Source organism: Gekko japonicus, unplaced genomic scaffold, assembly GCF_001447785.1.
Source record: "Gekko japonicus isolate JY-2015 unplaced genomic scaffold, Gekko_japonicus_V1.1 scaffold490, whole genome shotgun sequence".
In the NCBI taxonomy this organism is placed as follows: domain Eukaryota; kingdom Metazoa; phylum Chordata; class Lepidosauria; order Squamata; family Gekkonidae; genus Gekko; species Gekko japonicus.
In genome coordinates, this window is record NW_015165249.1 from 501,184 (window position 1) to 514,703 (window position 13,520).

The 13,520-nt window shown below is 46.5% G+C and overlaps 1 protein-coding gene across 1 annotated transcript in view; it reads left to right on the forward strand.

Annotated features, from left to right (window-relative positions):
- Positions 1-13,520, forward strand: part of ARVCF (armadillo repeat gene deleted in velocardiofacial syndrome) — a 249,860-nt gene that overhangs the window by 59,850 nt on the left and 176,490 nt on the right. Inside the window, exon 3 of the mRNA XM_015410114.1 lies at positions 3,785-4,284. Coding sequence (XP_015265600.1) covers positions 3,785-4,284 — 500 coding nt within the window. The remainder of the gene's footprint in view (positions 1-3,784; positions 4,285-13,520) is intronic.

Here is a 13,520-nt window from a genome sequence, read left to right on the forward strand (position 1 = left end):
CTCCATTTCTCACCACCCCCGCTATACACATGAATGGGAGGTAAAAGTAAAGATTTCCCTTGCGTGAAAGCTAGTCGAATCCGACTCTGGGGGGTGGTGCTCATCTCCATTTCCAAGCCGACGAGCCAGCGCTGTCCGAAGACTTCTCCGTGGTCATGTGGCCAGCATGACTAGACGCCAAGGTGCACAGAACGCTGTTACATTCCCACCGAAGCAGTACCTATTTATCTACTTGCAGTTTCTTGCTTTCGAACTGCTAGGTTGGCAGGAGCTGGGACTAGAGACGGGAGCTCACTCCGTCACGCGGCACTCAGGTCTCGAAGTGCCGAGCTACTGACCTTCCGGTCTGCAGCTCAGCGTCTTAACCTCTAAGCCACCGTGGCCATATTGGGAGGATGCGTCAATAAATGCATGGGGAATTAGTAGGGCTGTTTGCTTGTTTGTTTATAGACTGCCCTTTAGCTCTAATGGCTCCCCCGCAGATGACCAGGAAAAGCTACTTACAGTTAAAATTAAAAGGTAAATCAGTTGGGATGCAATTAGGAGGCCCTTGGGGGGGGTGCCAGGATTCCGTCCTCCTTTTCAGCCCCTACAGCTGCGTCTGTTTCCTTTCTTTCCTCAGCATAGTCATTGGCAATGTTCGCATTTGCAGAACCTGGCCGGGGGTGGTTCGGTAGAAGAATGTCCGGTACTTCTTCCCATCTGTTTCCTTTCTTTCCTCAGCATAGTCATTGGTCTGTTTCGCATTTGCAGAACCTGGCCGGGGGTGGTTCGGTAGAAGAATGTCCGGTACTTCTTCCCAGCTCTTCAGCTGGTCAGGGAACTAATCAGGAGCTGAATTAATTTAAAAGCAAGGGACAAGCTACTTAGAGGGAACTAATCAGGAGCTGAATTAATTTGAAAGCAAGGGATAATCAGGGAACTCCCAGGTAGCCTCTAAAAGAGAGTCATAGATGGCAAAGGAGCAGACAGCTTGGAAGCTGCTTAGAAGCATAGAAGAAGAGCAGTTGGTTTTATACCCCGCCCTTCACTACCCAAAGACGTCTGGGAACAGCTTACAAGCACCTTCCCTTCCTCTCCCCACAACAGATACCCTGTGAGGTAGGTGGGGCTGAGAGAGCTCTGAGAGAACTGTGACTGGCCCAAGGTCACCCAACTGGCTTCATGTGGAGGAGGAGTGGGGAACCAAACCTGGTTCTTCAGATTAGAGTCCTGCCGCTCTTAACCACTACACTAAACTGGCTCTCAGAGTGGGCAGAGAATGCCCCAATGGGGATGGGCTATGAGAGTGCCCAATGAGAGTGCGGCTAAAATTATCAGGAGAATGGGCAGCACCTCCGTGGTAGTGCATTGGCTTTCCATAGGGAACATCCCTGGTTCAATCCCTGGCATCTCCAAGACTCTTAGACATCATTGGTTGAGAAGACTTTTGCCTGGATGTGGCTGTCAAAAATAGTAGAAGGTTAGAAGGTTAGAAGGTTAGAAGGACCAATGATCTGACCCAGATAAGGTAGCTTCCTATTTAGGACTAACATCCTAAATGAATAACTTTAGGTATTGAGACAACAGAGAAATTGAGGTCAGTAGACTTGCCCCCTCCCCCCATTATTCTCCAAATCCCGTCTCTGACTTCGACATTACTCAGTTTAAATTAGCACTTCCCTAAAAACAACATTAGACTCCACTTTTCAGGCATTAATGTCAGGAGTTGTAGTGTTGGTGGCAATGTGGACAGGCACTTGAGTGCTTAGGAATGGGACATAGCATTCCATCCTCGATTCATGGTCTACATTTCCCTCTGCCTGACTTTGGTAATATTTCATAATGGTTATTCAGTGTCTTTCCTTTTTAAAAAATGGTTAATATGACCTTAGTTTCCATAGTTCAAATGATTAGCTTGACTGGCAAAAATGGCAATAAGGGGGGAGGAATTCCCCTCTGAATGTCTCTTTCTCTGTGTCCTCTTTCTTTACTGGTGATATTGTGACTTGCAAAAAAAATTAAAATTGCAGAATTCACAATGAGTTGGCACAGCTGTGAAGTCTGGAGTGTGGTGGGGCTTTCCGCAGGAATAACCCTCTTATCCCCTCTGTCGATCTTGCCAAGTGGAAGAAGGAATTGGGGCTGAACCAGAACTGCATCCCTCATTTTATGATCATTTTCACAAGTGTTGAAAAGTTGTCCTTTCCAGCAGTGTTCTGTCATTCATGGTGGTCTCAAGTGTGTGGCAATTCTGTTCCCCTTGCCAGTAGTTTTCCTTTTTGTTTTATCTGGTTTCGTTTCCCTGTGCTTTCATTTGATCCACTTTTCTTTGGTTGGCCCACATGATTTAGTTATGACTGCATCATGGTATCACATCGGCTATAATGTCAGTGTGAAACAAAATCACAGGGATTGTGAGAATCTATTACTTTAAATGACAGTTGTGGCCAAATGAGGCTGAGGACTCTCTTGGACATTCATAGAACATCATCTTACCAACTTACTAAAACAGAGAGAAAAGGGTTTCTGAGGGATACTCTTGTGCAATCTGAAACAGGGGATGGGGGACCATGATGCTTGCGCTGCTTAATACACACATACACACACACACAAACACACATACACGCCGATCTTAGAAGACTTATAGCAATTTCAACCCATTGGTGGCTGTCTTCTTCTTTATGGTGGCTCAAGTGGTTAAGACGCTGAACTGCAGGCTGTGGAAGGTCGGTAGTTCAGCAGTTCGAGACCCGAGTGTGCCGCATGACGGAGTGAGCTCCCGTCTCTAGTTCCAGATCCTGCCAACCTAGCAGTTCGAATTGAAAGCAAGAAATTGCAAGTAGATAAATAGGTACCACTTCGGTGGGAAGGTAACAGCGTTCCGTGCGACTTGGTGTTTAGTCATGCCGGCCACATGACCACGGAAATGTCTTTGGACAGCGCTGGCTCTTCGGCTTTGGAACGGAGATGAGCACCACAACCCTAGAGTCGGATTCGTCTGGCTTTCGAGCAAGGGAACCTTTACCTTTACCTTACAAAGTGTCCTCTGTGTGTGTTACGTGTTCTCAAGTTGCTTCCAACGTATGGCGACTCTGTGAATTAATGACCTCCGAATATGTCCTGTCATTAACAACCTTGCTCAGGTCTTTGCAAACTGAGGGCCGGGGCTTCCTTGATTCAGTCAGTCCATCTAATGTTGGGTCTTACTCTGTTCCTGCTGCCTTCAACTTCTCCTAGCATTATTGTCTTTTCCAGTGACTCTTTCGTCTCATAATGTGACCAAAATACGATAACCTCAATTTGGTCATTTTAGCTTCTAGGGAGAGAATTCAGGCATGATTTGATCTAGAACCCACTTTTTTTTTTTAATGTCCACGGTGTCCATAAAACTCTCCTCCAACACCTCATTTCAAAGTGTCCCATGTTCCCTTGATCTGGCCCAAGTTTAGTTCTGGTACTTGTGTTCAGTTGTACAGTTCATACTCCGCCAATGTAGATATGAATACCTTCCCATTATTATAGACTGCTGGCAATGAACAGAACAGAACAGAAACCTTTATTGGCATAACAGCTGGCAATGAAAATATAATTCTCTTTCCTTCAGAGCTGATTTAGGACCCAAATCTGGATTACCCTAATATTACCATATATAATTAGGGTTGCCCCCACAGTCCTCCAATCCTTCCTGATTGGCTGTCCTGGCACAGAACATTCAAAAGCGCAACCTACATGATACGTAGCCAGTTCCCCCCCCTTTTTATTAAGTGGGAATATGATCCAGTGCTTATTGGTCTCCCAACAGGGGCTATGATGATCCAATTGAGTCTGAGATTGTCGACGAGAGGATCCCATACCTGCACGGTAGTTACGCGGCGCCATTGGCACAGCCAGAGAGGGGGAGCATGGCCAGCATTGACCGCCTAGGCAAGCGTTCTCCTTCCATTGACAGCATCCGGAAAGATCCCAGGTGGCGGGACCCTGACCTCCCCGAAGTTATCGCTATGCTCAGTCACCCCATCGACCCAGTCAAGTCCAATGCGGCTGCGTATCTTCAGCATCTGTGCTACGAGAATGATAAAATTAAGAAGGACGTGAGGCACCTCAAAGGGATTCCAATCCTGGTCGGCCTGCTAGACCACCCAAAGCCAGAGGTGCACCGCAAAGCTTGTGGGGCTCTCCGAAATATCTCCTACGGAAAGGATAATGAGAACAAGGTGGCGATAAAGAACTGTGATGGGATCCCAGCTTTGATCAGGTTACTGCGGAAGACAAATGATATGGAAGTGCGGGAACTCATTACAGGTCAGTGTTTGCACTTTCTTTCTGAAGAAATCCCTTCTTTTTTTCCAGGTGTGGAGATAGCTCAATGAGGTTTTGTTTCTCTCCCTTTTTGCATAAAACTAGATTTTGGGGTCAGTCAGTGAAACAGATTGGTAGTTGGTTGAAGAAAGGCAATACGAAGCATTTCTTCACACAGCGCATCATTTATCTTATGCAGTTCACTGCCACAAGACCTGGCAATGACCAGTGGCTTACGCAGCTTTAGAAGGGGGCTTGACGAATTCATGGAGAACAGGTCTATCAGTGTTTGAGTATTTGTTGAAAATATTTATATTCCGCCTTTCTTTGTAGAGGTTAACACTCTCATGATGGTAGGTCTCCAGATCTTGGTCCTGTTTTGTCATTAGAAGTCTGTTGTCATGTCGGAGCAAATTGTCCATCATCCTCCTGTGTTATTACTCAGCTAACTAAAGGCCAAGACTAGTCACGAGGATGAGAGATCCATGAATAGATCTTTTGCGCTTTCAAAAACTGTAAATGACCACTACATGAGGATTTGACCCATGAAACTGGATCCATGTCACAGAGGAGTAGTGGTTTTTTAAATGCCCTTTGGCTGTTTTTATGATCTCAGTTCATCCTCCAACTGGGGCTGCGTCCTTGGGGGTGGGGGTGGGACCAAACAGGTATCTCAAAGCAGGCTGGTTACCATTTAACAAAAAAATAATAATTAGACATTCGGAGCAAATTACAGGCCAGTTTTCCTATGGCTAAATTCAGGGGTCAATTCGTAGAAAAAGAGCTGGGGGAACTCATTAGCATAACTCATTAGCATATGCCACACACCCTGACATCAGGGGCCCAGCGGTGGACCTGCAAGGCCAGCGGGAGTGCGAGGAAGCCCCGCCAAGGCCCTCCCTGGCCCCAGGCAGGCAGGGGTGGGGAGAGGCGGGGAGGAAGCAACTTACCCTCCCTCTTCTCCTGCCTCCTCCTGGCTGAATGAGGGCTGGAAGCGGGGCGGCCGGAAGCAGGGGGCGGGGCTTCGTCATGTACCCCGCCCCCCTGCACCTCACCCGGGGGAACTGCGTTCCTCCGTGTTCCCCCCCGAAATGACCTCTGGCTAAATCTAAAGAATTTTCTTGGCAGGTATCAATCTGTTTCCCCCAGTGTTGCAAATAATAGAACCAGAGTGATAATAGAGATCATGAAAACGGCACCAAAAAGCCCTGACCTGGATAGCCCAGGCCAGCCCGATCTCATCAGATCTCTGAAGCTAAGCAGGGCTGACCCTGGCAAGTACTTGGAAGGGAGACCTCCAAGGAGTACCAGGGCTCGGAATGCAGAGGCAGGCTATCAAGCCACCTCTCTGAAAAATGTCCAAGCCCCCAGTAGGGTTCACCAGAAGTCACCATGACTTCCAGGCGTGCAAGCACACATACACAGACATACACACAAATACCTACTTATCCCCCAACCCCCATCTGACAATTTCTGTGGTTGTTATATGACAGTTTTTAGAAGTGTAGGAGATCCTTTTATGGATTTCCCTTCATCTATTTTGGTCTGCAAGCTTCCCTATAAAGATGGCAGAAGTCTCTTGGTAAGTCTAGAAGATCAATGACTTTGAGTCGTTTAACTTGTGGGCTGAATGCTTGTTTTGCTTTTCTTGCCTGTGTCTCTGTTGTTTCCCAGTGAAACTCTTTGGTTAATGTGTGTGTGTTTTTTTTAGTTTGCTGGATTTGATTCCTTGCCATAAGGGATTGTTTATTGACTTATTTGGGGATTTCTCCCTTGAAATTAAAAAAGAAATGAAATCCTTTTTTCCCCTTTCAGTAAGAATGGTAGCTGTTGGTTAGAAGCTGATTTTCTGAATGCTGCTGTAAAATACTCTTTTGATTTAATAATAGAAAAGCTGGCCTATAATTTGCCCTGAATGCCATTAATGGTAATCAGCCTTCTTTGAAGCAGCCAAAACAAGCTGGCGTTTGCCCTTTTATTCCTGAAGGAGGTTGGCTTTGAATCTTAATTAATGAATTAAGTTTGCCCTTGGCGGCTCTACTGTCAAACAGGATCAATCCCAGAAATGTTAGTGTCTGGAATAAATTCTTATGCCTTCTTCTTATCCTTTAAGCAATACACAGCTGGATCAAGCAAAACTTCCATCTAATCTGGCATCTTGTTTCCCACAGTGGCCAATCAGATGACCCCAGGAAGCCCATACTAAGGCACAAAGGCAAGAAACCTCCCCTGTCGTTGCCCCTCCCAGTAACTGTTTTTAGTGGTTTATCGCCTCTGAACATGGAGGTTCTGCTTAGCTTATCATGGCTAGTAACTCCATGAATTTGACTAATTCCCTTTGAAAGACCTCTGAACCACAGTGGGGGAACAGTTTAACTTTCCAGGATGTTCTGTTGCTGGCCTAATAGCAGTTCTCTTGCAAAGGAATTTCAGAGGGAGATAAGAGAGACCACTGAATTGCAACTGATAATGGAGCTCAAGACAATGCATCCTCCTGGACTGAACTGAGACCTAGGTCTCCTGTCTCATTAGCAATGCTGATTTCTCCACTCCTACTATCCCTCTGCATATATCACCTAATCCAATCACTCCTGCTATTGCCATGTGCCTGCTATTGTCATTCGGCATCTGTCATTTCCCACTCTCCAAGATATGAGGGCAAATGGACTCACATTCTAGCTGTATCTGAAGAAGTGTGCAGTGACTCATGAAAGCTCCTACCTTGCCACAAATGTTGTTAGCCTTTAAGGTGCTACTAGACTCTTGCTCTTTTCTACTACCACAGTATGAGGCAGTGAGTTCCACAGGTCAATTATACATTATGTGAAGAAGACTTCACCTGCTGTTGTTCCAGATAGCAACTGATATTCCAAGATATACTGTCTTGGAACTTGGAATTTCCATTTAGTTGTGGCTAATTGCCAATTATAGCTACCACAGTGGCGGTGGAGAAATCGCAGCTGACTTATGGTGACCCATTAGGGCTTTTAAGGCAAGAGTCGTTCGGAGGTGGTTTGCCATTGCCTGCCTTCTTTACAAAGCAGCTCTGGACTTCCTTGCTGGTCTCCCATCCAGGACCGGCCCCAGCTTATTTTGCACCCTAGGCGAGGATCCCTCCCCCCCCCATGCGTCCACCAATTTTCAAAAATAAATGCATTTTAGGAAGAATGAAAAACACAAATAATCAAGAAACTCCCAGAGTACGGGGCCAGGTGCAGTTTGGCGCCCCTAAGGGCCCTCCCGCTCTAGGCGATTGCCTAGTTCGCCTAGTGAGTGAGCCGGCCCTGCTCCCATCCAAATACTAAACAGGGCCTGCCCTGTTTAGCTTCCAAGATGTGGATAGCCTGGGCCTGATGAGATGTGGATACCCTGGATCATCCAGGTGAGAGACATCTACCACAGTGGATGGCAGATGCTAATTAGGCTGTGCGATAGAAGGAATCCCTACTGAAAGAGAAACTGCAGGGCCCTATCTGAGATGCACAGCTCTGAAAATCAAATAATGTTCCATTTGCAACGTGTTTGCTGACAGTACATCATGGCCTCCTCCCCTTCCAGACCATAAAAATAAAATATTAACCCTGGAAGAAGTGTGACGGACAACGCTGTTGTGGTTAAGCTTGGTTGAATCACAGCTAATGTTAGCAGAAGCTCAGGTGTAAAACCTGGCAAGGCAGTGAGTGAGCGCTGTCGGAATGTGTTGCGCATTTCTGAAATGAAATTATCTTTTTTAACGTTCCAGTGACAGTTCATCCCTTCTACCTTTAAGAAACAATCTAGATTTGCAGGATCAGCCTTTGCCTCAGAAATCTCGCCGTGTTTGTGCAGCACATCACAAATTGCGCTACGGACGGGCTGCGATCGATCTTTTGTGGTGCTTTCTTCCCTCTTCCCTTGGGTTGGAAGCAATCTCTCAGGACACAGACAGAGCAGGATGTACTAGCAGATTGTTCGCCGAGTCTCGATACGGAGAAGAATGAGAGCCAGTCTGATAATAGGTTCTGATTCGGAAAAGCAGCAAATGATTGTACTTTATCAAGAGTGATAAGGCTTGGTGATGAACGAACGTTCCCATCAGAGATCCTAGGCAAGGGGATTCTATTATGGCACTTGGACAGACCATCAGAAGTTAGGAGCTTTTAATGAGCTTTTCATTCTTTTGGCTCTCATTCTGATGTACAATTTCTCTGGGTTATTTTTAAATGCTCTGGAATGAGAGTCTACTCTTTGATGCCAGACAGATCCCTCATTTAGTAACAAGAAAGTACGTTTCTCTGTGAATCAGATTTCAGATATTCTATTACCTGTATGGTGTTTGTTTTTATTCAGACTGCTGGGAAGCCTGCAGGTGAGAAATACTGTTTGGATTGCCCCAAATTACTGTCTCACCACAACCCGATAAAGAAACATCACTCATAGTGATAATAAATAATAGTAAGAAATGAGATTCTGTGCAGTGGATGAATTCGAATTCACCATGAAGTTTGATAGTATCTAATTAGGCCTTGATTATGGTAATGGTTTTCTGGTGTACAACAGGTGTGTCAGTTAGCTAGCCTAGAGTTACTGCGTATGGTTTGTACATCTGTATACTAGACTTGGGTCATATTTATTTACAATATTTGTAGTCCGCCTTTCTCATTTGGACCCAAGGCGGATTATACAGAGTGAGTCAATATAATTGACATTCAGTAAACAATGCAATAGGATTTAGACATTCAGTAAACAATGCAATAGGATTAATGTTGTGGAACCAGCCAGAGGTCTAAAAACACCTGAAGCAAAGCATCAGCATCAACATGACACAATAAATGATGCAGAATACCATAATAGGATCCTGGTTTCAGCAAGCTATACACAGTAGTATAGACCACAGTCCCTAAGAATTTTTCCATGTAACTTTGTGAATCATTTAGTACAGTGCAACTCTATTGCCTGCCTAGGAAAGCCATCTTGAATATGTATGTAGTTTGGTGTGGAGAGCCAGTTTGGTGTAGGGGTTAAGTGCGCAGACTCTAATCTGGGAGAGCTGGGTTTGATTCCCCACTCCTCCACTCGCAGCTGCTGGATAACCTTGGGCAAGCCATAGTTCTGTCAGAGGTGTTCTTGAAAAGAGCAGTTCTCAGAGAGCTTTCTCAGCCTTGCCTACCTCATAGGGTGTCTGTTGTGGGGAGGGGAAGGGAAAGGAGTTTGTAAGCCGCTCTGAGACTCCCTTGGGTAGTGAAGGGCAGGGTATATATCCAATCTCTTCTTCTTCCACACATGACCCCTCCACATACTGGCAGAACATGCAGAATGTAGGAGAAAACATAAGTGTGTCAGCCCCACCTGCCACCTCCACACATTCCCTGGCTGGTGATCATGGCACTTATTTGCAGAGGAAGTGTCCACACATACTCTGCCTCTTTGTGAGCAGGGACACTGCTTTCCAAACATTCCTGATGACGTGGAGGAAGCACATGCACAAACATTTCCTCTGCATGAAGGTGCTGTGTCTACCAGCCAGCAGTCACACTGAGGTGAGAGGGTGGGGCCAACACCCTTGTTCTCACTCTCGCTGTTAGGGATGGCAACCTCCAGGTGGGACCTGGGGATCCCCCGGAATTACAGAGATCCGTTCCCTTGGAGCTGATGGCTGCTTTGGAGGGTGGACTCTGCGGCATTGTGCCCCACTGAGGTCCATGTCTTCCCCAGGCTCCACCTCCAAATCTCCATGAGTTTCCCAACCTGGGTCTGGCAGCCGTACTCCCCCATCCCCTGCCGGTGGCCAAGAGGGACCTGGCAACCCTATCCGCTGTATGCATGTTGACTGAACTGGAGATTAAAAAGATTGAAACTGGACTGCGAGATACCCAAACAGCCAATAATATAAATAATATAGAGCTATTATTTATTTGAGTGGAAAACATTCAAATAATATTCAAGCGTGTAAAGAGGGCTGGAAATACATACCGCTGTTTTCAGTATCCATGAAAAATACTTATATTTTGTAGTGTTGTAAACTCAAGAGATAGAGGGAAAGCAGAAAAACAGGGAAAGGACAGTGGGGAGGGGGGGACTGTCTGTTACGTATGGGTAAATCTTCTGGGAAGCCAAGCATCCAGGTATCTGAAGATCCAGGCAGACCTTGCATGTACACACAAGCCAGGGGTTTGGAGTCAAGGATTGGTGTCTGATGGAGCCAAACAGGGATCTAAGCAGAGATTCCAGGCAATAATCCAACGCGATCCAGGAGATGAAAAGCACATGGAGCAAGGCCGGGTTTAGCAAGCAAGTCAGGGCCCAGGGAACTCAGTTCGAATGCGGAGTAGAAATTGGAAAGACAAATAAATATACTTCATAACATGAGAATAAAAGGCATATGACTAGTCTTGTCCCCACTGTCCGGCAAGTACACAAGTCAAGGCTATCAGGGCTTTCCTGCACTCTCTCTTGCAACTAAGGCTTTCTAGAATTCTTTAGTTTGACAGAGCAATTGGGCTGGTCACAGACCGAGGGCAGAAACTGATGTCAACAAAATTGAGGCTGAAAATTCATGACAATGCTAGGATGATCGTGTTATCACCTGTTGAAGCTATGAAACTGACTTATAGCATCTTAGACCATTGATCCAACAAGCTCACCACTTTGATTGGCAACAGCTCTTTCAGGTCTTTCCGATCATCTGCTACTTGAAGTCTATCACTGGAGATAAAAGGGATTGAGTTTGGGACCTTCCTCTTTCAATGCATGTAGTGTTCCACTGAGCCACAATTGTTCCTGTATTGTTCCTGTACATACTGCAAGTAGTCACTGTGCACATGTGTACATTTCTATAGGATTATCACAGTCTGTGCTTCTGCATTTCATGACCTAATGACCCCAACATTTACTGTCTTTCTCCCATGTTTTTGTGTTTATCTGCCAAGTTACTGGGGGAAACTCTTTGTGCCTCTGATGAAGTGCATTCCGATCCATATGCTTCTATGCCATGATAAATCTGTTAGCCTTCTAGGTGCCACGAAGTTCTTCATGGCACTAATTTCACTGGAAGGGCTAAGCACATGCCATCTTGAAATCAACGGGATTTCACTGTACTGATCTTTGGCTGGTTTGTGCCATATGAGTTTTGTCCCAGTGTTAGGGAATCAAGGGGACATACCAATGTATGTAAAAACAGGAGTCAGCTGGATTTTTGCCCCACAGGGGAGAACCCTGCTCCCTTCCCTCGGCTTTCCAAACCTATTTACCTGCTTCTGCAGGATACACTGATGTTGTCATCAGTTTGGTCTCTCCACTCCTTCCATGCATCTGGTGGCTGGATTGTTCACCTTTTTTTGTTGGTTGGTTGGTTTGTGTTTTTATATGCTTATACGTTTAAACTATCAGATGGGGTATACGTTCATCTTTTTAAAGAAACCAGTCATTTGTCTGTGGGGAGGGGGTTGGTGTTTCATGACATCATATATACCTAGCCAATTAGCATTCTCAGTAGCGTCTTCAGAACAGCAGAACTCAGTCCCCTGAGCTCAGTCTTCCAGAGAAGATTGTATGTGGGATAACAGGTGTGATTGACCTTTATAGAGCAAGTTTCAGGTGGGTAGCCATCCTGGTCCAGTAGTACCTTTGGAGAATGACAAGATTTCCAGAATTCAAGCTGTTGAGAGTCAAGGCTTTCATCAGTTTGGTGTAGTGGTTAAGAGTAGCAGACTCTAATCTGGAGAACCAGTTTTGATTCGCCACTCCTTCTCCACTTGAAGCTAGCCGGGTGACCTTGGGCCAGTCACAGAGCTCTCAGAATTCTCTCAGCCCCACCTACCTCACAGGGTGTCTGTTGTGGGGAGAGGAAGGGACGGTGATTGTAGGCCGCTCTGAGACTCCTTCGGGTAGTGAAAAGTGGGGTATAAAAACCAACTCCTACTCCTCCTCCGATACCTGAGGATACCTGAGGAAGGGAGCTTTGACTCTATGCAGGAAATGACCCCTGCATAAAACATATTGGATTTCTTGGGTTTGTAAGGAGGTGAGGAGACTTCAGGTGCAGTCAGAGGCAGACCTCTGGTTGAGTTGCAGTGGAGGCATTCCTAGGTCCTTGGGAACTTCTTCACACTAAGGAAGGGGGGAGGCTTTGGGACAGAGAGGAGGAGTATCTGGGAGGGGCTTTCACTGCAGAAGCCTTTCCTGATAAGGAGAGGAGGAAGAAAGACAGTTTAGAAGAGATGAAAGGTGTCAGCTCTTTGGAGGAAAACTTAATTCAGTTAGATTCGAGTCAGTTAGAATCGAGTTAGATTCCGTTAGATTCGAGTCTAATTCAGTTAGATTCAATTAAGTTAGATTTGAATCAGTTAGATTCGAGTTCCATTAGATTCAGTTAGTTTCAAGCTTTTGAGAGCCAAGGCTTATACCCCGAAAACCTTGTTGGTCTCGAAGGTGTGACTGGTCTTGAATCTAGTTGTTCTACTGCAGACCAACACGTCGACCCTCTGGAACAACCTTCTTTCAGTTACAGGCTGATGTGGCCTGGATACTTTCAAAGGAGTGAAGCAAGACAATAGAGAATCCTGCCTCAGAGCACCTTGATTAAGTCAGAATGCTTAGAATAATAGTCAGGAAGACAATTGATTAGGCCAGTTCTCTCTAGGCTTCTCCATTGTCCCAGACTGTACCTTTCAGCAACTGAGTTAGCTGGTCATTGTATTTCATGTCTAAAATTCAGTCATGTAAGGTGGGCCTGCTCATGCCTATTCTCCTGACTAGCAGGGGTCGTTTCGTAGAAAAAGAGCTAGGGGAACTCATTAGCATAACTCATTAGCATATGCCACACCCCCTGACATCACCGGAAGTGTGTCATAAGGCCACACCTCCTGACATCACCAGAAATGTGTCATAAGGCCACACCTCCTGACATCACCAGAAATGTGTCATAAGGCCACACACCCCGCCCCCAACGGTCCCGGCCGCCAACGCCACCACACCCCGCCCCCAACGGTCCCGGCCGCCACCACCGGCCTTGCAGCTCCACTGCCGAGCCCCATGAGGGGCCCGGCAGTGGACCTGCAAGGCCAGCGGGAGTGCAAGGAAGCCCTGTGAAGGCCCTCCCTGGCCCCAGGCAGGCAGGGGTGGGGAGAGGCGGGGAGGACCTCCTCCTGGCTGAATGAGGGCTGGAAGCAGGGCGGCCAGAAGCAGGGGGCGGGGCTTCATCATGTGCCCCGCGCCCCGGTACCTCACCCGGGGGAACTGTGTTCCCCCGCGTTCCCCCC